General features: G+C 46.6%; 1 protein-coding gene across 1 annotated transcript in view; it reads right to left on the reverse strand.

Annotated features, from left to right (window-relative positions):
* MLLT1 (MLLT1 super elongation complex subunit) overlaps positions 1 to 20566 on the reverse strand; it is a 53795-nt gene extending 33229 nt beyond the window's left edge. The window contains exons 1-7 of the mRNA XM_066574178.1: positions 20321 to 20566; positions 14715 to 14895; positions 10239 to 10321; positions 9990 to 10133; positions 8609 to 8737; positions 7965 to 8519; positions 6165 to 6252 (exon numbers count right to left, since the gene is read on the reverse strand). Of these exons, the coding sequence (XP_066430275.1) occupies positions 6165 to 6252; positions 7965 to 8519; positions 8609 to 8737; positions 9990 to 10133; positions 10239 to 10321; positions 14715 to 14895; positions 20321 to 20332 (1192 nt within the window). The 5' untranslated portion in view covers positions 20333 to 20566. The remainder of the gene's footprint in view (positions 1 to 6164; positions 6253 to 7964; positions 8520 to 8608; positions 8738 to 9989; positions 10134 to 10238; positions 10322 to 14714; positions 14896 to 20320) is intronic.
* Between the last annotated feature and the right edge of the window lie 2329 nt (positions 20567 to 22895).

Genomic DNA, 22895 nt, shown 5'->3' on the forward strand with positions numbered 1-22895 from the left:
GAGTTGTATTTTTCAATGGTGCTATTTAATGTACCATATAATGTACTGAAAAACTTTGATAATTCTAAGTAAAGAGAAATGGAAAAAACGACATTCCACCATCTTTCGGTGCGCCTTATTTCTATGGTGCACAAACTGCAACAAAAATGACGTGATAACTTTATTCTATGGGTCAGTGTGATTACTACCATACCAAACATAGTTTTTTTTGCTGCAGTACTTTTCTGCACTAAAACTATCTTTTTTTTCCCAAAGATATTACATTTTTAAAAATTATTATTTTCTGCCTCTATCTTCTCCGCGCAATAGCCTTTTTATTTTTTCGTCAACATAGTTGTGCAGGGGCTCATTCTTTGCGGGACGTCCTGTAGTTTCCGTTGCTACCATTTTGGAATACATACAACTTTTTAATCGTTTTATTACATTTTTTTCTTGGAGACCGAGTGAACAAAAAAGTGCATTTCTGGGGTCATTTTTTTTCTGACGTTCACAGTGCGTGGAAAATAACGCGTTACTTTGATAGATCAGACTTTTATGGACGCAGCGATACCAAATATGTATTTTTGTTTTATTATTTAGATTTATTTTATTATAAATGACAAAAGGTTTTTTTTTTTTAATAATTAGTAAAACTTGATTGATCTTATTTTTTTTTTTTTTTAATACCCAGAGGGGACAATAACCTGCGATGCTTTGACCGCTCCTGCAGTATCATGTAATGCCATAGCATTACATCATACTATGATCGGGCAGGCAGTCTATCAAGCCACCCCACGGGGATGGCTTGACAGGCATTCTGCCCTAACAGCCCTGGATCTCATCACGGAAATCGACTGCGGCATTTAAAAATTAACAGCTTCGATTAGCTGTGCAGCTGATCAGAGCTGTTGCTGCCGAGTGTCGGCTGTACGATACAGCTGGCACCCGCAGTGTATGGAGGAAGATCGCTGTGCAATCTCTCTTCATACATAGACCGCCGATACAGACCATAAAAGGTGTTTCGGCGGTCACTAAGGGCTTAAGTTATCACCTATCCTGTGGAAAGGGTATAACTAGCTGATCAATGGGGGTCTGACTGCTGAAACCCCCAATGACTGCCAGAACAGAGGTCCTGTATCCTCTGAAAGAATGACAACATGAATAGAGTGGTGGCAAACATACTCAGCCATCATTCTATTCATTTCAGTGAGAGTGCTGAAAATAGCCGAGTTCAAGCCCTTGGCAATCCCTGGCGCTTGCTGAAATGAATGGAGCGGTGGCCATATGCGCTGCCACAGGATAGGGGATAACGTATGGTCACCGGAATATCCTGTAATGTTTTTGCACTGTGACTTTGTGAAGTATTTGCTGTGAAGAAGCAATAAGCCTGCCTGAAAACAGAATAAAGAGAATCTCTGGTGTTGGAGTTTTTATGGCTGACTAATCCTGAAATTGTCACATATTATATTAGTCATAGGCTCCTAAAATTCAAATTCTAAATTGCCAAATTTCCCACAACTTAATATTGCTCCACAAACACACTGTCCTTCCTGCTTGCTGCTGACAGGACATGTGACTGCTGCAGCCAATCATTGGCTATAGAAGATCACTGTTGTGGACAGTGATTGGCTGCAGCAGTTACATGTCCTGTCAGCAGCAACAAGGACAGACAGAGTAGTGGTGAAGCAATTTTAAAGTCATGGGAAAAGCCCTCTACATACATATACTAGTGATTATAAGGAAATTATAGTACTAGGGTTTCAGGTGGCGCACATCACACACACAGCTCTGCTACCCTGCACGTCACACACACAGCTCTGCTACCATGCACGTCACACACACAGCTCTGCTACCATGCACGTCACACACACAGCTCTGCTACCATGCACGTCACACACACAGCTCTGCTACCATGCACGTCACACACACTGCTCTTCTACCATGCACGTCACACACACTGCTCTTCTACCATGCACGTCACACACACTGGGTTTATTATTGTGGCCACTTTGTATATTCCAGGACTGCTATTCATTAAATCGCCATGCAACACACAGGTAAATCACTTAGTTAGAATAGCTAGGCTAGATTACCAGACCATCCCCTATGAACAAGAATATAACTACTATAATACTGCCCCCTATGAACAAGAATATAACTACTATAATACCACCCCCTATGTACAAGAATATAACTACTATAATACTACCTCCTATATACAAGAATATAACTACTATAATACTACCTCCTATGTACAAGAATATAACTACTATAATACCGTCCTCTATGTACAAGAATATAATACTGCCTCCTATGTAAAAGACTATAACTACTATAATACTGCTCCTATATACAAGACTATAACTACTATAATACTGCTCCTATATACAAGACTATAACTACTATAATACTGCTCCTATATACAAGAATATAACTACTATAATACTACACCCTATGTACAAGAATATAACTACTATAATACTGTCCCCTATGTACAAGAATATAACTACTATAATACTGTCCCCTATGTACAAGAATATAACTACTATAATACTACACCCTATGTACAAAAATATAACTACTATAATACTGTCCCCTATGTACAAGAATATAACTACTATAATACTGTCCCCTATGTACAAGAATTTAACTACTATAATACTGCCCCCTATGTACAACAATATAACTACTATAATACTGCTCCTATGTACAAGAATATAACTACTATAATACTGCTTACTATGTACAAAAATAACTACTATAATACTACCCCCTATGTACAAGAATAAAACTACTATAATACTGTCCCCTATGTACAACATTATAACTACTATAATACTGCTCCTATGTACAAGAATATAACTACCATAATACTGCCCTCTATGTACAAGAATATAACTACTATAATACTACCTCCTATGTACAAGAATATAACTACTATAATACTGTCCTCTATGTACAAGAATATAATACTGCCTCCTATGTAAAAGACTATAACTACTATAATACTGCTCCTATATACAAGAATATAACTACTATAATACTGCTCCTATATACAAGAATATAACTACTATAATACTGCTCCTATATACAAGAATATAACTACTATAATACTGCTCCTGTATACAAGAATATAACTACTATAATACTGCCCCTATATACAAGACTATAACTACTATAATACTACCCCCTATGTACAAGAATATAACTACTATAATACTGTCCCCTATGTATAACATTATAACTACTATAATACTGCTCCTATGTACAAGAATATAACTACTATAATACTGCCCCCTATGTACAAGAATTTAACTACTATAATACTGCCCCCTATGTACAAGAATGTAACTACTATAATACTGCCCCCTATGTACAACAATATAAATACTATAAAATACTGCCCCCTATGTACAACAATATAAATACTATAATACTGCTTACTACGTACAAATATAACTACTATAATACCATCCCCTGTGTACAAGAATATAACTTCTATAACACTACCCCCTATGTACAAGAATATAACTACTATAATACTACACCCCATGTACAAGAATATAACTACTATAATACTACACCCTATGTACAAGAATATAACTACTATACTACTGCCCCCTATGTACAGGAATATAACTACTATAATACTGCCCCCTATGTACAAGAATATAACTACTATAATACTGCTTACTATGTACAGGAATATAACTACTATAATATTGTCCCCTATGTACAAGAATATAACTATTATAATACTGCTCCTATGTACAAGAATATAACTACTATAATACTGCCCCCTATATACAAGAATATAACTACTATAATACACCTCCAATGTACAAGAATATAACTACTATAATACTGCCCCCTATGTACAAGATTTTAACTACTATAATACTGCTTCCTATGTACAAGAATATAACTACTATAATACTGCTCCTATGTACAAGAATATAACTACTATAATACTGCCCCCTATGTACAAGAATATAACTACTATAATACTGCCCCCTATGTGCAAGAATATAACTACTATAATACTGCTCCTATGTACAGGAATATAACTACTATAATATTGTCCCCTATGTACAAGATTTTAACTACTATAATACTACCCCCTATGTACAAGAATATAACTACTATAATACTGCCCCCTATGTACAAGAATATAACTACTATAATACTGCTATGTACAGGAATATAACTACTATAATATTGTCCCCTATGTGCAAGAATATAACTACTATAATACTGCCCCCTATGTACAAGAATATAACTACTATAATACTGCTCCTATGTACAGGAATATAACTACTATAATACTGCCCCCTGTGTACAAGAATATAACTACTATAATACTGCCTCCTATGTACAAGTATATAACTATTATAATACTGCCTTCTATGTACAAGAATATAACTACTATAATACACCTCCTATGTACAGGAATATAACTACTATAATACTGCCCCCTGTGTACAAGAATATAACTACTATAATACTGCTTACTATGTACAACAATATAACTACTATAATACTGCCCCCTGTGTACAAGAATATAACTACTATAATACTGCTTACTATGTACAACAATATAACTACTATAATACTGTCCCCTGTGTACAAGAATATAACTACTATAATACTGCTTACTATGTACAACAATATAACTACTATAATACTGTCCCCTGTGTACAAGAATATAACTACTATAATACTGCTTACTATGTACAAGAATATAACTACTATAATACTGCTCTCTATGTACAAGAATATAACTACTATAATACTGCCCCTATATACAAGAATATAACTACTATAATACTGCCCCCTATGTACCAGAATATAACTACTATAATACTGCCTCCTATGTACAAGAATATAACTACTATAATACTGCCCCTATGTACAAGAATATAACTACTATAATACTGCCCCTATATACAAGAATATAACTACTATAATACACCTCCTATGTACAAGAATATAACTACTATAATACTGCTTACTATGTACAGGAATATAACTACCCCGTTTTTCTAAAAATAAGCCCTACCCTGATTTTTAACTATTTAAGAGGAGGCTTGAAATATAAGCCCTACCCTGATTTTTGGATATTTTTGGGAAGGCTTGAAATATAAGCTCTACCAAGAAAATAAGCCCTAGTTAGACTACATAAAAAAACAAACAAACAAACAAACAAAAAAAACCATGAATACATTACCTAGCCGATGCTGTCTGGGCCCCTCCAAAGTTCTGTAGCTCCGTAGCACGTTCTGCACTCCTCGGTCGCCGACAGATTATCACTTCCTGGTTGCCGGGTTCATAAATCCCGCCTCCAGGAAGCGATGGCTCTGATGGGCTGAGAGTAAGGCTTTCTGAACCAATCAATGCAGTGCTCGCTGAACCAACGCGACGGCTGTGATTGGCTGAGACAAGTGCCTCGTGTTCTGCGGGGGCCATTTAAGTTTATGCCACATCTCTTCTACATCACTGGTTTTCCTTCAGTATGATTATATGCAGAGGCTTCACCTACCCCCTCCTTCCCAAAATATAATAATATGCAAGGGTCTTCCTTCCCCTCAGTATAATCGCATGCACTAGAACCCTATTGATTGGAGCCAGGCACCCACCCATCCGTAGTGAAAACAATCGCTAGAGTCAAGCCCCCTCCCTCAAGTAGTCGCACACAGAAGCTGCACTTACACAGCTCATATTTCATACTTCTCAGGAGAGTTTTGCCGATTCTCCAGACCAGGGCAGCATATGTGTCAGGGGACCATACCAGACATGCTACATGTCCGAGCCCCCTGACATCCATGGTAGATGCCTGGAGGCCTCAAACAGTAGGGCATGCATTCTGCTCATAGCTACATACTCCTGATAACACTGGGAGAGGTGGTTGTAAATAAAGGTACTTGACAAAGCACATATCAACTCCCCTGTAGCATGACCGTTCCCTAAAAGTAGGCTGCATCCTGGGAGTAAGACAAACCGACTACCCCCTATATAGAGGATGTGGCCATGTCGGTTACTACATGAATACGCCGTGCTTGATTGACTCTGTATAGGAAATAGGGCAAGACAGAGCAGGCTTCTATCAAGTCACAAAAGGCCACAATATTTCTGGATAGAACTGGAATTATAGGCAACACGTTTCCTGGAAGGAGGTGAGCATTTACCTTGGCTGTGGTTCTGTGAAGGTTCAAAGTCTGACTCGGAGCTGGATTCTGAGCTGGAGCTGCTGTTGGAAGGACTCGATGGAACAGACTAGAAACATGACAAAGACAAAACTTTTAGGAGATGCACGGAGAAGCAATGACAGCGAATCCAGAGGCAACTGGATGAGCAATTCACAATAAAGGCAATTCCCACGGCCGGATTTCTGCAGCGGTTCACATGGCATAAATCTGCGGCAGAAAAACGCTGCTATTAGGTTCTATTGAACCTAATAGCTCAGTGCCCACAAGCGGGATTCCGGAGCGGATTTACGCCATGGGAAAGAAATCGTGGCATGTTCTATTACACAGTGTTATAACGCGGTGTGAGGTATCCATTAATACAGTATTAATGCCAGTTATTCAGCGATCGCCAGTGGGAATTTTTTTTTTACCCCGCTGGGGACCGCGGCGTGATGCCACGGCAGAATCCTGCTCCAGCCGTGGGCATTTACCGTGACTGTAATAAAGGTACAGGATGTGACCTCTGGAGTTTTTCACCATGCTTTCCCTTCGCGGGTGAACAATATTAAGCTCATTGATGGCCATTAGAGATTCGCTTTCCTTATGTTAGAACATTAGTTACAACACATCAGATGCTCTCCACATGGTTGTCACTGGAGCACGTCTGGGTGGCAGTATGTAAATCAGCCAAACTTATAAAGTCCTCTTCAAACATTGACATCAGATAGAAAGCAAAAACACATTTAGTTTAGCAGTATTTATATATGTAAGCAGTTAAAGCTCGGAGCTTGTGTACATCGTGTCATGGCTCTACACAACCTTGTCAGCCACACTTTTACTTTGTGTTCTTATGATAAAATCCACTTAGGGAAAACCGCTGCAGAAACCCACGGGTTTAGACATTACTGCCGACTCTCATCCGCACGCCGATTCGCTGCAATCAATGGAGCTAATTAGTGGGCGAATCTGCATCAACAAATGGCACGTCCGTTCAAACTTTTCCGTGATGCAAAATCCGATATCCTCGTATAGAAAAAAATCTGCGCTGCAGAGCTTCTGCTGCGGATTCACATTCACAGAACACAGATTTGCTGCAGCACCGGTGTGGATCCTGGACAGATCCCGATGTGTGAACACTGCCTTATGGCTCTGCTCTACCTCTGTAGGCCTCTCATCTAGGAGGTTCTACAAGAACGTGACAGGAAAACAATTGTGAGTTGCTCAGCTGCAAGCCGAATAATGAAATTGTACCCTGGAAGCAATGCTGCTGGCGGAGAATCTCTCTATAATAAAGGGTGGCAGGGAAAACTAAACGATGCCACATGGAACAGTCCTCTAAACGGGGAGCCTCAAGGACTCTGTGTGCCTCCGTAAAGTCACCTGCACGGGGCTCTGTGTGCCCGAAGGCTGACGCATTGTTTAGGCAAGCACTTGGCTTGGAGCACCTTAACCCTTTCCAATCCACTGTCTGACGTCTAAAGACATTATGATTTAAGGCTGTACAGCCTCGATGTTGGAAGACGTCCGTCGGGGTTCTCTTACTGTATATTGCCAGCCTCTCTGCTGTCGGAGCCTATTAAACGTGTTGCCTCATGCAGTACTGGCTTTAGCCAGCAGATAGCGCCGTTGTATAACGGCAGAAAAAGAGTAAGACCCCTAGGAAAACCAGGATACAAATTGGATTGGAAAGGGTTAAAAGCTGTTTTACCAACACTGTATTTTTGCCTGACCTGAAACTGGTAACTGAAAGACGGCTCATGCGACATCACCCTCAGTAAAGACACTGGAGGACATCATTACCTCTGATTTTGATGATCCTTCCTCATCAGAATTGGAATCGTCATCCTCTTCTACGGGTTTCTTTACATCAGCATCTGGTTTGCTCCTATCAGCTTTGTTTCCTGGTTTCTCCTTCACAATTTTCTTGTCTGTGTAGGAGGAGTTGGTGGTGATAGTGTTATTGGGGTTCGGAGGACCCCGAGGGGAAGTTGCAGAGACTGCAAGTCCTTTGGAGGTGCCTTTTTTCAGCTTTTTGCTACTGGATTTCGGAGAGTCTATGTTTGGCGGTCTCTTACTTGAGGACTTGGGCTCAGATTGACCACCTTTTGGAGACATATTTTCCATCTTTTGCTCTTTCAACGCTAATTTTTGTTCCTTAAATGCTACTTTAATAGGCGCTTTCTCTTCCTTCTGAGGTTTGTTCTCAGTGGGCTTTCTGGAGGACGAGGACTCCTTTACTTGTTTGCTGATATCGCTCTCTTTACTTTTGCTCTCTGAATCTTTCCTCATCCGCTCCCTGTGTTCTTTCGTAACTTTGTGGGGTTTTGAGGTTTTGCTGCTTTCTTTATTGCCATCCTGCAAAACATTAGGCAGTGTACATAACCATATATTTGTACAGCGAGTTAAGTTATTATTTGCCTATTTTGTTTATATCTTGTTCTAACCTTTGATGCATATGTTGATGGTTTGGCCTTCTTTGGGTCTGAAAATGCAGAGAGGGGGATTGTTGGCAACATGGGATAATCAGGGCTTGGTCTCGATAAAGTCTCGGCTCCCTCTGGCATGACCATTACCTGAAAATAGAACTTCTGTGTATCAAATCATATGTTTCTATGTAATCCAAAAACTAATGCACTATACCTGCCCTCTGATTGGCCAGAGTGGCTCACATGATCAGTGCTGGCCATTCATAGAGCAGTGCAGTGTGTGCATTAGGTAGTTAGAAAATTGCTGCAGCGATATTGGACAGCTGAAAAAAAGTAACCCGCCTCCTGTGACACATTTTGACCTGAAACTGGAGAGTCACTTTAAGATCATTAACCCCTTAGTGACCAAATGTTTTTGTTTTTTTCCCATTTTCGTTTTTTCCTTCCCCCTTTTAAAAAAATTGTAACTCCTTTATTTATCCATCGACGTCACTGTATGACGGCTTGTTTTTTTGTGGGACAAGTTGTATTTTTCAATGGTACTATTTAACGTACCATATAATGTACTGAAAAACGTAAAAAAAATTCTAAGCAGAGAGAAATGGGAAAAAAAACGACATTCCACCATCTTTCGGTGCGTCCTGTTTCTATGACGCACAAACGGCAACAAAAATGACATGATAACTTTATTCCATGGGTCAGTATGATTACTACGATACCAAACTTGTAGGTTTTATTTTTTTTGCTGTACTACTGATATTATTTTTAAGATATTTAATTTTTTAAAATTATTTTCTGTCTCTATCTTCTGTGCACGGTAACTTTTCTATTTTTCCGCTGATCACCGTGGGGGGGGGGGGGGGGCTACGGGACCCCCGAACACTTTGTTCGGGGTATTCAAAGGGTTAACAGTCCCGATTGGCCGTGTAGCCAAACAGGGGTGTTGCCCACAGGTGTCAGCGCTGTCTCCCTCCATACATGTCCTGCAATGGTAGGACGTAAAAACACAATAGGGTGGTCACTAAGGGGTTAAGAAGAACCTGTCATGTTGAGCAATGCAGTGGGATCTGCTAGCATCCTGTTATACAGGGTGGTCCAAAGGTAGGTATGAAGACACCAGAATCAATGGAAAACGATGGTTGGAAACGCCATCCTGTGTGTGTGGAATGCTGCTAAGGGTGAAAATCATCTTGGAGCCAAGTCGATATTTTCAAATGGGAAGGGGTGCATGTGACACCTATCTGAGGACATATGTGACACATGTCTACCTGAAGGTTTGAAGTCTGCTGTGGACCTGCATCAAAATCCACTGCATGTGAAGCTACTGTACATGGCAGACCAGTATGTGACCTTATTTACAGGTCCAGTATACAGAGCTACTCTAACCATATGTACTCACCCCTCCAGCTTTCAGCAGCTTCCTACGAAACTCCTTCGTAGGATTATTGAAAGTCAATTTCTCACAGCGTAAGTGATTTACCGGTGGATTTCCCTCAAGATTCAGAAACAAATCATATGTAAAACAGACTTTCTTGGGTTCTTCCTGCAGAAGAAGTACAACAAAAGCAAATTAGTAACAAGTCTGAAAAAATCAAACTTCATCTGATCCTCCGAGGAGAAATCAAGTCTAATGAGATACAGATTGTACCTTGTTTTTGAAGTACACTTCAATAGGTAAAATGAAGCCAGCATATCCAGATTCTTCAACTTTATATGGAGGTTCCTTGCATACTGCCAAAGGAAACACATGACAAAGCATGACAGCATTAAATACTACTAGAATAATAAGTGGCAACAAACACAACCCAACAGCCACAGGTTTCATCAGTTTTTTGCCTTTAACGACCATGTACGCTAATAGCCGCCTTACAGACGCGTACAAATAGCTCGGCCTGGGGGGTTCAGGAGCGGAGCCCACGCCATACCTGGCCACCCACACACAACCAGAGCTGGCTCCATCACAGCCATCTATTAAGCAGTCAGCAAAGGGGGAGATTATGTTCCAAAATGTTCCTTTCCAAGACTTAAAAAAAGAAGTGATGCTCGCCCCAGATGTGCAGAACAGATATATTTGTAGATAATATGTAAAAATAGGCAGATCTTGTAAATCTTTCCGTGCCAAAGTTTAGATCTGATCTGGAGGCAAGAAACCCAACTGTTTTCATTCTGTATTGCGTTTACATCTTTATAGATATCTTGGGTCTGTCTCTAGTAACAGAGACATCAACATGGATAATAGAAAGTGGAGCGGGTGCCGTCTCATGCTACCCACTGAAGTATATGAAGAGGAGAAGGGTGAAGAAGAAGCCGCTGAGCGAGAGAGAAGCAGAGTGACTCATACTAGCATGCTGCTGCAGCTTACAGTGATTACCATCTCACAGCTACTGAAATCACATCCACACTGCTCAGTATTGCTGTATATTAGGATCCTGCTATGTCTGAGGTTGTGCTACAAAAGAGGTGATGATATCCTGCTCTCCTGTATGTTCTGTGTACAGGAGATGACTAGTGTAATTTCACACATCAGCTCGAGGAAGACAGAGTTGGGCCCAATGCTCACGGACGGAAATTCAGCGGCAGGATTTCCCACAGAATTTCCGCCGTGGCACGCAGTCATAGGATTGCATTAGTTTATGCAATCCTATGCAGGCAGTTACAATTTGGCCGCATGAAAACTCGCGCGGTATTTAAATCGCGGCATGTCCTATTTCTATGCGGGGCTTACACAGAAACGCCGGCTCTGCGCATGTGCGTCTGTGCGCCAGCCGGCACACCGCAGAGCGGAGGGAGAAGATGCTGGACGGGTAAGTATGAGGTCAATGCTGGGGCACAGGTCGCATCCCGCTGCGTGACTCTCGGAGCAGGATTCCGACCCGGCCGTGGGCATGAGGCCTTAGAGATGAAATCAGCATAGGGGAAAACTGGTGAAGAATGCTACATACCAATCATATAATGGCCAGAAATCCTGTTATTTCTCATGTACACGCACAGAGGCCTATTGTTAAAAGTTAGGAATGCTTTAAAAGAGCTTGTGCAGGATAAGTAAAACATGGAGGCACCACAAGTGTCTGGTATTGCAGCTCAGCTTCACTGAAGTGAACAGGACAAAGCTGCAATACCCCACATAACCTGTGGAGGGGGAGGGCACTGATTTCGAAGAAAGCAGCAATTTTTTTATCCTGTACAATACCTTTAAAGCAGCCCTTCCGAGAGAAACAAAGATGGCCACCGCAGCTTCTCTGACTGCCTGATGCACACTGTATATTAGTATACAGCATTAGTCTAAGATACTACAGGTGCTTCTATTAACCAATATTGCCCACATGAGCCGTGCTGACCAGTCAGATCAGCATGCAGGGTCGTGGACTACTGATGTATACCATCAGGTAGTCAGAGAAGCAAAGCGACGATCTTTGTTTCTCCGGAGGCTCGCTTTATGGCCCTCATACACATACAAGAGAAACGTGGGTTAAACCTGCCAATTTAGGCGGAATCAAAGGACTTTCTTAGATGTGTGGGGGCGACGCTGACAGAGGATGGAAGGAAGGATTGGGCATGCTGAATTTCAACACCCGATACATTTTTCTGAGAAGAGGTATGTCGCTGTCAGAGGTTTTTGGCAGAAGAAAGAGGACTTCCATTTAATGTCTTAAATGTTCTCAATGTAACGGCTCTAAGCAAACAGAACTATGTGATCAAATTAGTATATAATATACTGTACAGCGATAAATCAACACATTCCCCGGGCAGCAAACCCTTTACAGTTCAGAAGATCAATATTATACATTAAGGTAACAAACAGAAAAGGACTTTGTTAAACTGTATGGTATACACAATGCCAGGGTAAGGCCCATTTAGACGATTATCACTCAAAATTCACTCAAAAGCCGCCTTTTGAGCAATAACTGTTGCGTCTAAACGTGCAGCCATCGTGGATTTTTCGTGCAGGATTCAGTCATCACTGATTTTTAGCAAGCTAAAGGTCAGCGATGAGCCTGATCAGCGCCGTGCACTGAGTTCTCAGTGGGATACCAGCTGATAGTATTCTTTCAGCTGGCATCCCGCTCTGAGCTCTCAGCGATAGCTCAGAGAACAAAGCAGCTCCTGCTGTTCTCGGCGCTGACAGTTCAGCGGGATACCAGCTGACAGCTCCGAAAACAAAGCAGCTGTTTGCATATACAAAGCAGCTGCTGTTCCCAGACTGGTCACCGGTGTCCAGCTCCACCTGCATTTAACTCTTAAGTAGCTAATTAGCTACCTAAAGAGTTACGCAAAGATGATCGCTCAAAACTGTCACTCAAACTGTCTTTTGAGCAATCATCTTTCAGTGTAAATGGGCATTTAAACATTTTTACCAAACTTTCCTTCATTCATGAATGTTAGAGGCGACCTTCAGGGCCTGGAGAAACAAAGATGGCCGAACTGCTTTTCTGACTACCAGAAGTAAACTGTGCCTAGTAGGCGTTGGTAGTCTGAGGGCCCTTTTACATGGAATGATTATTGTTCAAAAATTGTTGGATTGTGCAAGTTTGAACAAAAATTGCTCACCATAAACCCGGCCAACGCCTGAAGGACACACGAGAATTCATTCGCTTCTTATTTGTCGTTTTTCAGCATAAAAATAATTGCTTGCTCGTCACTGCATGTAAACAGCGATCCGTACAGCGAATGTGATCGACTAAACAAGTGAGCAGATAAAACATAAAAGATTCATCTGCCTGTATAAACTGTCTGAACGAACGAGCTCTGACATCGTTCACTTGTGCAAACAGTTTACCGCTCCGTATAAGAGGAGCCTAAGACACGACATGCTGCCGACTGGCCGGCCCAAAGCAGGTGCAGCGTCTTAGACCAGTGATGCATACTAATACACAGGGGGCATCAGGCAGTCAGAGAGGCTGCTTCGGCCATCTTTGTTTCCCTAGGCCTGCAGGGTCGCTTTAATACTCGGCAAACATGCCCCAAGCCCATGAACAAGCCAAGTACACGGCAACTGTCTAAGCAAAATACGGCAATCTGTGTATTCATATGGATTACAATGCAAATTGTATAAATCCACAAAAATAGCCTAGATTTTTTTTACTATACATTGCATATTTTCTAGGAGCCGCTTACAGAATATTAAAGCAACCATCTAGTCCCCTTATTTTATCCCATGGGAAGACAGATGAGTTGCAGCCCGTTAAATGCTTATCTAGCTACATTGCACACCCTTCGTCTGAGAGTGAAAGGGGCAGCTCAGTGCTAGTGAGTGCATTACCAGCCCGTACCGGCCCACAACATCTAATAGACACTGCTGAGCTCTAATACACCTTCAAGAGCTGTCAGACAAATACTAGTCAGGTCCACAGCCATTTCCTCCAACTCCCCAAACAAATGGACGTTTGGTTCGTCCGAGTGTTTGTGGTATATCACACAAGGAGAAGGAGGTAAGCTGGAGTCAGACAGCTCTGGTGGGGGCTTATCTCCAGATGGGACAAAAGGATCAGGTGTTGAAATACAAAACACAGATGATGTAGGGGAAAGTTGTGACGCCCCCCCCCCCATACACATGAGGAAGTTGTGCGGCTGCCAAGAATCAGATGAGTAGAATTTAATGTACATGGGCCATAATACAGACATCAGCCGGCCCAGGGAGACTCAGATTACGCTACAGGCTCCTAGGAGAGTGTTCTTTAGTGGAGAGAACACTGATGCACCAAGGAACCCATGCAGCGACAGGGATTCGCATCTTCCTTGTGAGATGGTTGAACTGCTGAAACAATTACATAGGTAGTATGGTTGAAAAAAGACATGAAGTTCAACCAAAGGAAGGGATATGGACGAAGGGATGCGGGGAAAAAAAACATGTGTTGTCCATTCACCAATCTGTCACAAAAGGGAAAAATTCCCTCCTGATCCCAAGTAGCGATCACACAGGATCAGTATTCAAAACAAGAATTCTATATGTTTCTCATAGGTGCTTATGAGGTAGAATTTGCAGGTTTTGGGCCCATCAATCGAAAAAAACAGTAACAAAGCTGACCAATCAGAAACAGATAAGAAAAGACAGCTGTTCATTCGTAAAGAATTACGCTCGTTGCAAGGACACGAAGGCGGCATCACGATAATAGCGGTCACTCACCCCGCTTCGGCCTAGGGAAGCTGTCGTGCAGCCTGAATACAACCTTCTCTACAAAATGCTGTATGTCACACTGCTCGGGACCGCGGACAAACACCATCCAGTCATGCGTGAATCCATCAGTAGTCGGCTTCTTCCTCAGTTGAGCGCGGTGCCCCAGCTCCAGCTTCACCTGAACAGTGCACTGCGGAGGGAGCAGAACATCATTACTAGCGGCCCGGTAGCCGGCATACATCAGACATCACCATATCGCACAGTCCACGCTGGATCCACGATGGACAGGTCTTATTGGTTATTATCTAGTTATCTACTTCAACTCTTACTGACTTGTAATGGGCCAGGCACTACATAATGCTGGCTTCACAAGGGTATACTACAGACACATTTTAGGTCCTCGATGGCTCAACACCCCCCCGAGGTTCTACTATGCCGACACGGATCTGCTGGCAGGGGGTTGTGTTTTGCAGTAGTATGATGTACTAAATGCACAAGTAACGATATTGCTATATACGGAGGCATGCTCCATCACGGGCTGCATATACAGGCACTCCAGGATATGGTGGCATAGGAGGTGCGGACATGCAGGGTCTGTGCCATGGGCATGGGCCTGATGGGAGAGCGCTAGGAAATATTCTGGCTTTTAGTCCATTTGATTTGCTTCATTTCAAGCAAGATACTTGAATTTATTAAGAATATAGGACGATATGAATCTGTTTTAGTGGGGGCTTCGTCAGGTTTTAAAATGTCATTTAACTTGATAATTCTCCTTCCATCTTAGCTGTAGTCCAAATCAGTCTATGCAAAAACACTTATATTTAGGCCGGGTTCCCACACGGCGTATTCCCGGAGGAAATCTCGCGGTTTGGCCACAGCGGAAAAATGCAAGATTTCTGCCAGGAAAGTGCTGCCTCAAAACCTGCGGCACTTAGCCACGGGTCTTGGAGCGGCTTGGCCGCACGCTTTTCCATTGCAGCCGCGCTCTCCTCTATGGAAAGAAAAAAAAAAAGACATGCTGCGGACGGTGAATCCGCGCCGCAGTGCCAGCTTTGCTGCAACAGATTCACTGTCCCGTGTGGACGAGATTTCTGAGAAATTTCGTGCACATGGCTGGCCAATCCCGGGATTAGCGGCCGCAGGTGGATCTGCCACGGCAAACTTCCGGACGGAATTTCCACAGCAAATCTGCCCTGTGTGAACCCAGCCTTAACAAAAACCTCAAAAGGGAGTCAATCACTGCGACATCAGTAAACTAATCTGGTTCGTGCTTCCTATACTAGAAGTAGCCGTTGAAAACTAAATGCTGTTCTTAGTTAAAGGGACACTCCTGCGACTTTTTTCTCTTTCACGATGCAGCTCTCCACCCAGTATATAGAAGTGGGCTACTGTTATCTTGGCTAGTTCTTCCTTTCTATCTGAGACTCTTGGCCGCCTCCTCCTCAGACGGTCATGTGACCTCAGTTTTTACCGACTCAGATCTACTCGGGGGTAATGGAAATCTGAAGTGTCAGCCCCCTAAATGACAATTACTCCAATAACCAAAATTCCAGCTCAATTCCAGTGCAGCTTTTGCCACTAGAGAAGTGATGTATGGCAAGGGCATCCACTTATTTTAGTAGGCACTTTGCCAGTGGGTACAGAAATATGAAAAAAAGCACTTGTTAAAACTCTGTGAGCTCTTCCATTGTTAAGACCCTCTGATTTTTTTAATGATTTTTCTCCCATTTCTTCATTCTAAAAAGCTTTAATTGAAAGAAAATAACTTTAAACTTGTCTGCTGACCCACCTTCACCTCTTCACTGCACAGCTGGGCACTTTCCCTATAGCAGGAGTGCCCACAATGCCCCTCTGTGTGGCCCTCAGGCACAGTAAAGCGTGTGTGCTATCTGCTCACATATAGCTTCCATGTCAGAGAGGAGGAATAGCACACAGTCCTGGAGCCGAGATGGTCAAGTACTCCAGAGAGGACTATACGAGTTACTGGGGTTGTACCAGAATATCCACAGTATAGGCGATAACCTTCTGATCGGTGGGAGTCTTACCGTTGAGGGTCTCTCTTGTGTCTCTCGTCCTCTTCATTGAGGGGTTACTGCACCCCCTACAGGAGAGGAGGAGACTGAATGCAGAGCTGGCCGTGCAAGTGCATTAGTACTCCCTTCACTTTCAATGGGACTGCCAAGTGCCCAAGCGGTGTCCCCATCGGGTATTTCCATCACGCCCACTGAAATGAATGGAGTGCTGACCGCACATGCTCAGCCAGCGTTCTAGATAGAATGGGAGTCCCGTTCTCCGTATCGGCAGGGATCACAGCAGTCAGATCCCACCGATCAGCATGTTATCCCCTATCCTATGGATGTCCTGTGGACAGAGGATAGCTTGATATTCCGGTACAAGCCCTCTCTAGGTGGACATGTGTGCATCTGTAGCCTCCTCCTTTCTGAAGTGGGGAAGAAGACGACCTCCATCCTCCCTATAGGTGGGAGTTGTAGAAGCGGTATCGATCAGCCGTTCAGGGAATATGCTTGTGAAAGGCTATAATGCCTCAGATGGTAATACCTAGTGGGGGATTCAATATGACAAAATGGCCTTCAGACCAGAAACAGTTGGGCACCCCTGCCCTATAGCGACTTCAGAAGTAAATTACTCCGGGAAGGCAGGTTGTCACCACATTTATTAATAGGATCCATAGGTGATAAATAATATGGAGACATGTCTTATGTACCTCGTTTGATTCTGCAAACTGTGACATTAATGCTTGCATTCATCCAACTAGCATAACACGCAGTCACCAGCCTTCCATGTTATGTTTTCCTGCGGTCCGCCCTACTTACACCTAGTAAATGTTTTACGTTTCAGTGATTGACTACACAGAGCGGCCGGCTCTCTCGCTGCTGTTATCGAGCCATTCCCTCACCTGCATCTGGCCTGTGTTGTATTTTTACTGGAGGGCGTCCCGTTCGCTCACTTCTGCCTGGCCTGCTCCTTACAGCATGTCCCATACTGTCCTGGAGTCGTCCAGTTCTGTTAGCGATCACTTCTACTGCTCTTAGTCTCCCTTCTCTAGTTCCATTATTACCAAGTGCGCGACCATTTTTATCTAACACGCCCCATGTACCATTCTTCTCCTTGTGCCCCATATCTGATGTTTTCACCTGCTACCTATCCTGTTCGCACTCTATTCAGCCTGTTCAGTGTCATGCTGCCAGCCCTAGACTCCCCCAGCATACTGACTGCTCCTCCCTCATCCTACCGCCTGCCCCGTGTCGTCAGAGCCCTATCGCCTGCCCTGTCAGCACTCGACAGCTTGCCCTGTGTGCCGTCAGAGCCCTACCGCCTACCCCGTGTGTCGTCAGAGCCCTATCGCCTGCCCCGTCAGCACTCGACAGCTTGTCCTGTGTGCCGTCATCACTCTACCGCTTGTCTCGTCAGCGCCCCACGCCTGTCCCATTTTGTCTTTCTCCTCTGGCTCCATTTATGCCTCAGTCTAGGTGTTCTTTACAATTCTCATTCATTATCGCAGTAGGTCTCTCTTCTGACACTGTCTCTCAACACACGACTGTCTCTCTGTGTACTTGCCGCACATCCCTCTCTTCCTCCATGTACTGCTGCCTGTCATAGTAACATAGTATGTTAGGCTGAAGGGAGACAAGGTCCGTCTAGTTCAGCTAGTTTCCACCCCCCTTGTTGGTCCAGAGGAAGACAAAAAAATCCCAATAAGGCCAAAGTGGCCGCCTTGTGGGAAAGAATTCCTTCCCAAGTGTCGTTTTATTCTCCTCCGTTTCTTCCTAACTGGCCTTCAAATCTATCAGGTATAGCCTGAGCCCCGAAGGGTTCTGTCGCCTATTTCTCCAGGTTCGGTTGCCCGTCTCTGGTCACCTGTCCTGCACCGGATCTGTCGCCAGTCCTTCTGGGTTCTGTCGCCTGTCCCCATCGCCCGTCCTTCACTGGCTCTGTCGCCCATCTTTCACTGGCTCTGTCGCCCGTCCCCATCGCCCGTCCTTCACTGGCTCTGTCGCCCGTCCCCATTGCCCATCTCACGCCCCCTCTGGGTTCTGTCACCCAACTTCTGCCCACTCCAGGCTGTCACTTGTCCCATGCTGGTACTGTCAGCTGTTCTGTGCCGGTACTGTCAGCTATCCCATGCCCTCCCCCCCGCCCCCCAGGCTGTCAGCTGTCCCATGCTTGTACTGTCAGCTGTTCTGTGCCGTTACGGTCCGCTTTCCAATGCCCCCTCCAGGTTCTGTCGCTTGTCCCCTGCCGTCTTCGAGTTCTGTCGCCTGTCTCCTGCCATTTTCGAGTTCTGTCACCTGTCTCTATCGCTGTTCTTCACTGGTACTGTCACCTGTCTCACGTCCCCTCTGGGTTCTGTTGCTCGTCCTGTGTTGGTTGCTTCCCCTCCCACATCCCCTCCGGGTTCCGTCCCCTGTCTCTGTTGCCCGTCTCTATCGCCTGTCCTGCACTGGTTCTGTCGCCCATCTCGTGCCCCCTCCAGGTTCTGTCACCTGTCCTGCACTGGTTGTCACCCATCTCATGCCCACTCTGGGCTGTCACCTGTCCCGTGCCAGTACTGTCAGCTGTCCCGCACCCCCTTCAGATTCCGTCGCCTGTCCCCTGCCATCTTTGGGTTCTGTCACCATCGCTGTCCTTCACTGGTACTGTCACCTGTCTCATATCCCCTATGGGTTCTGTCCCCCTCCAGGTTCCGTCACCTGTCCCGCGTTCCCTCCGGGTTCCGTCACCTGTCCCGCGTCCCCTCCGGGTTCCGTTACCTGTTCCTGTTACCCATCGCCTGTCCTGCACTGGTTCTGTCGTCCATCTCATACCCGCTCTGGGCTGTCACCTGTCCCGCGCCCCTTAAGGTTCTGTCGCTCGTCTCTTTCGCTAGTCCTCCGTTGTCTTTGGATTCTGTCGACTGGCTCTATCGCTGTCCTGCACTGCTACTGTCACCTGTCTCACGTCCCCTCTAGGTTCTGTTGCCCGTCCTGTGCAGGTTCCGTCGCCCGTCCCGCGCCCCCTCTGGGTTCCGTCGCCCGTCCCGCGCCCCTCCGGGTTCCGTCGCCCGTCCCGCGCCCCTCCGGGTTCCGTCGCCCGTCTTGTTCTGGGTTCCGTCACCTGTCCAGCGCCCCTCCGGGTTCCGTCGCCTGTCCCGCGCCCCTCCGGGTTCCGTCACCTGTCCAGCGCCCCTCCGGGTTCCGTCACCTGTCCCGCTCCGGGTTCCGGCACCTGTCCCGCTACCCCTCCGGGTTCCGTCGCCTGTCCCGCTCTGGGTTCCGGCACCTGTCCAGCTACCCCTCCGGGTTCCGGCACCTGTCCCGCTCTGAGTTCTGTCACCTTGAGTTCCGTCACCTGTCCCCCGCCTCTCCAGGTACCACCGCCGTTTGCCGCTGCGCTGCCACTTCTGTCCTGTCTTCTTCTACCTGCTCCTCATTGTCTCCTGCCCTGCTGACAGCACTCAGTAAAGCTTTCTTATTAGTGGGAAGCTTCTGCTGAAGGAGCTCTTTGTTCCGTGTGAGCCAGCATGGAGCTGCGGGCACACCGTGAGAGGAGCTCCGGGGGGAGGCTGCTGCTTACTGCCTACTTTCACCTCAGTACCTCCCTTTCTCTTTCAGTACCTGACTGTCCATGTCTCTAGCTTCAGGTCGGCTTTCTTCCTCCTAGGGTCTTCAGGGTGCCTACGGCCTCATCCTCCGCCTCTATGGCCTCCTGCTCTTGCACCCTGCTCGGCACAACCAGAAAAGAAAAGCACGGATCCAGCGAAGCTTCGCAAGCCCGGCTTAGGCCCGAACACCCTTCTTTCCTTAATGGAACACTCCGCCTGCAGGTTCCACAGCCGGGATACCGGAATGTACCACCTTGAATCTAACCAATCCGAAGGGTACGGCAGGCGGAGCTTCCTGTCAGGAAGGACGGTGGAGAAAGAAGGGGGACACAAAGCCACTGGATAGGCAGGGGTGGTGTGATTGACATCCGGTCTGACCAATCGCCGGGAGCTCTGTAATTTCCATAGTGACTGCAGGGTCCCGCCCCCACATTCCCGTCTTCTGCTCCTCCCACCTTTTTCCTCACAGAAGTGATTTCTTGCCCTGCGAGGTTATTGTGTTCTGCTGAGCCGCTGAGTGGCTGGGAGCGCCGCTGTGTCTGCGGGGCAGTTAGTCCTGTCAGGGGCCTCAAGTGGCTGAGAGCCGCCATGTCTGCGAGGCACTTAGTTCTGTCAGGGGCCTCTGAGTGGCCGGTGCAGTCCTGTCAGTGGCCTCTGAGCCGTCGGGGCTGTTATTTCTGTCGGGGGCCTCTGAGTAGCCTGGAAGCAGCCATGTCTGCGGGGCACTTAGTTCTGTCAGGGGCCTCTGAGTGGCCGGGGCAGTCCAGTCAGGGGCCTCTGAGCCATTGGGGCTGTTAGTTCTGTAGGGGGCTTCTGAGTAGCCAGGAGCCGCCATGTCTGTGGGGCAGTTAGTTCTGTCAGGGGCTTCTGAGTAGCCGGGAGCAGCCATGTCTGTGGGGCAGTAAGTTCTGTCAGGGGCCTCTGAGTAGCCGGGAGCCGCCATGTCTGCGGGGCAGTTAGTTCTGTCAGGGGCCTCTGAGTAGCCGGGAGCCGCCATGTCTGCGGAGCAGTTAGTTCTGTCAGGGGCCTCTCAGTAGCCGGGAGCAGCCATGTCTGCGGAGCAGTTAGTTCTGTCAGGGGCCTCTCAGTAGCCAGGAGCAGCCATGTCTGCGGGGCAGTTAGTTCTGTCAGGGGCCTCTCAGTAGCCGGGAGCAGCCATGTCTGCGGGGCAGTTAGTTCTGTCAGGGGCCTCTCAGTAGCCGGGAGCAGCCATGTCTGCGGGGCAGTTAGTTCTGTCAGGGGCCTTTGAGCGGGCAGGAGCCACCAGGGTAGTTCTCTCAGGGGCCTCTGAGCCGTCGGGGCTGTTAGTTCTGTCGGGGGCCTCTCAGTGGCTGGAAGCCGCCATGTCAGCGGGGCAGTTAGTTCTGTTAGGGGCCTCTGAGTGGCCGGGGCAGTCCAGTCAGTGGCCTCTGAGCCATTGGGGCTGTTAGTTCTGTCGGGGGCCTCTGAGTAGCCAGGAGCCGCCATGTCTGCGGGCAGTTAGTTCTGTTAGGGGCCTCTGAGCGGGCAGGAGCCACCAGGGCAGTTCTCTCAGGGGCCTCTGAGTGTCCGGGGTAGTTCTCTCAGGGGCCTCTGAGCCCTCCGGGCTGTTAGTTCTGTCGGGGGCCTCTCAGTGGCTTGAAGCCGCCATGTCTGCGGGGAAGTTAGTTCTGTCAGGGGCCTCTGAGTAGCCGGCAGCCGCCATGTCTGCGGGGCAGTTAGTACTGTCAGGGGCCTCTGAGTAGCCGGGAGCCGCCATGTCTGCGGGGCAGTTAGTTCTGTCAGGGGCCTCTGAGTAGCCGGGAGCCGCCATGTCTGCGGGGCAGTTAGTTCTGTCAGGGGCCTCTGAGTAGCCGGGAGCTGCCATGTCTGCGGGGCAGTTAGTTCTGTCAGGGGCCTCTGAGTAGCTGGGAGCCGCCATGTCTGCGGGGCAGTTAGTTCTGTCAGAGGCCTCTGAGTAGCCGGGAGCCGCCATGTCTGCGGGGCAGTTAGTTCTGTCAGGGGCCTCTGAGTAGCCGGGAGCAGCCATGTCTGCGGGGCAGTTAGTTCTGTCAGGGGCCTCTGAGTATCCGGGAGCAGCCATGTCTAAGGGGCAGTTAGTTCTGTCAGGGGCCTCTCAGTAGCCGGGAGCAGCCATGTCTGCGGGGCAGTTAGTTCTGTCAGGGGCCTCTGAGTAGCCGGGAGCAACCATATCTGTGGGGCAGTTAGTTCTGTCAGGGGCCTCTCAGTAGCCGGGAGCAGCCATGTCTGAGGGGCAGTTAGTTCTGTCAGGGGCCTCTGAGTAGCCGGGAGCCGCCATGTCTGCGGGGCAGTTAGTTCTGTCAGGGGCCTCTGAGTAGCCGGGAGCAGCCATGTCTGCGGGGCAGTTAGTTCTGTCAGGGGCCTCTGAGTATCCGGGAGCAGCCATGTCTAAGGGGCAGTTAGTTCTGTCAGGGGCCTCTCAGTAGCCGGGAGCCGCCATGTCTGCGGGGCAGTTAGTTCTGTCAGGGGCCTCTGAGTAGCCGGGAGCAACCATATCTGCGGGGCAGTTAGTTCTGTCAGGGGCCTCTCAGTAGCCGGGAGCAGCCATGTCTAAGGGGCAGTTAGTTCTGTCAGGGGCCTCTCAGTAG

Source organism: Eleutherodactylus coqui, chromosome 7 (assembly GCF_035609145.1).
Source record: "Eleutherodactylus coqui strain aEleCoq1 chromosome 7, aEleCoq1.hap1, whole genome shotgun sequence".
NCBI classification, from domain to species: Eukaryota; Metazoa; Chordata; class Amphibia; order Anura; family Eleutherodactylidae; genus Eleutherodactylus; species Eleutherodactylus coqui.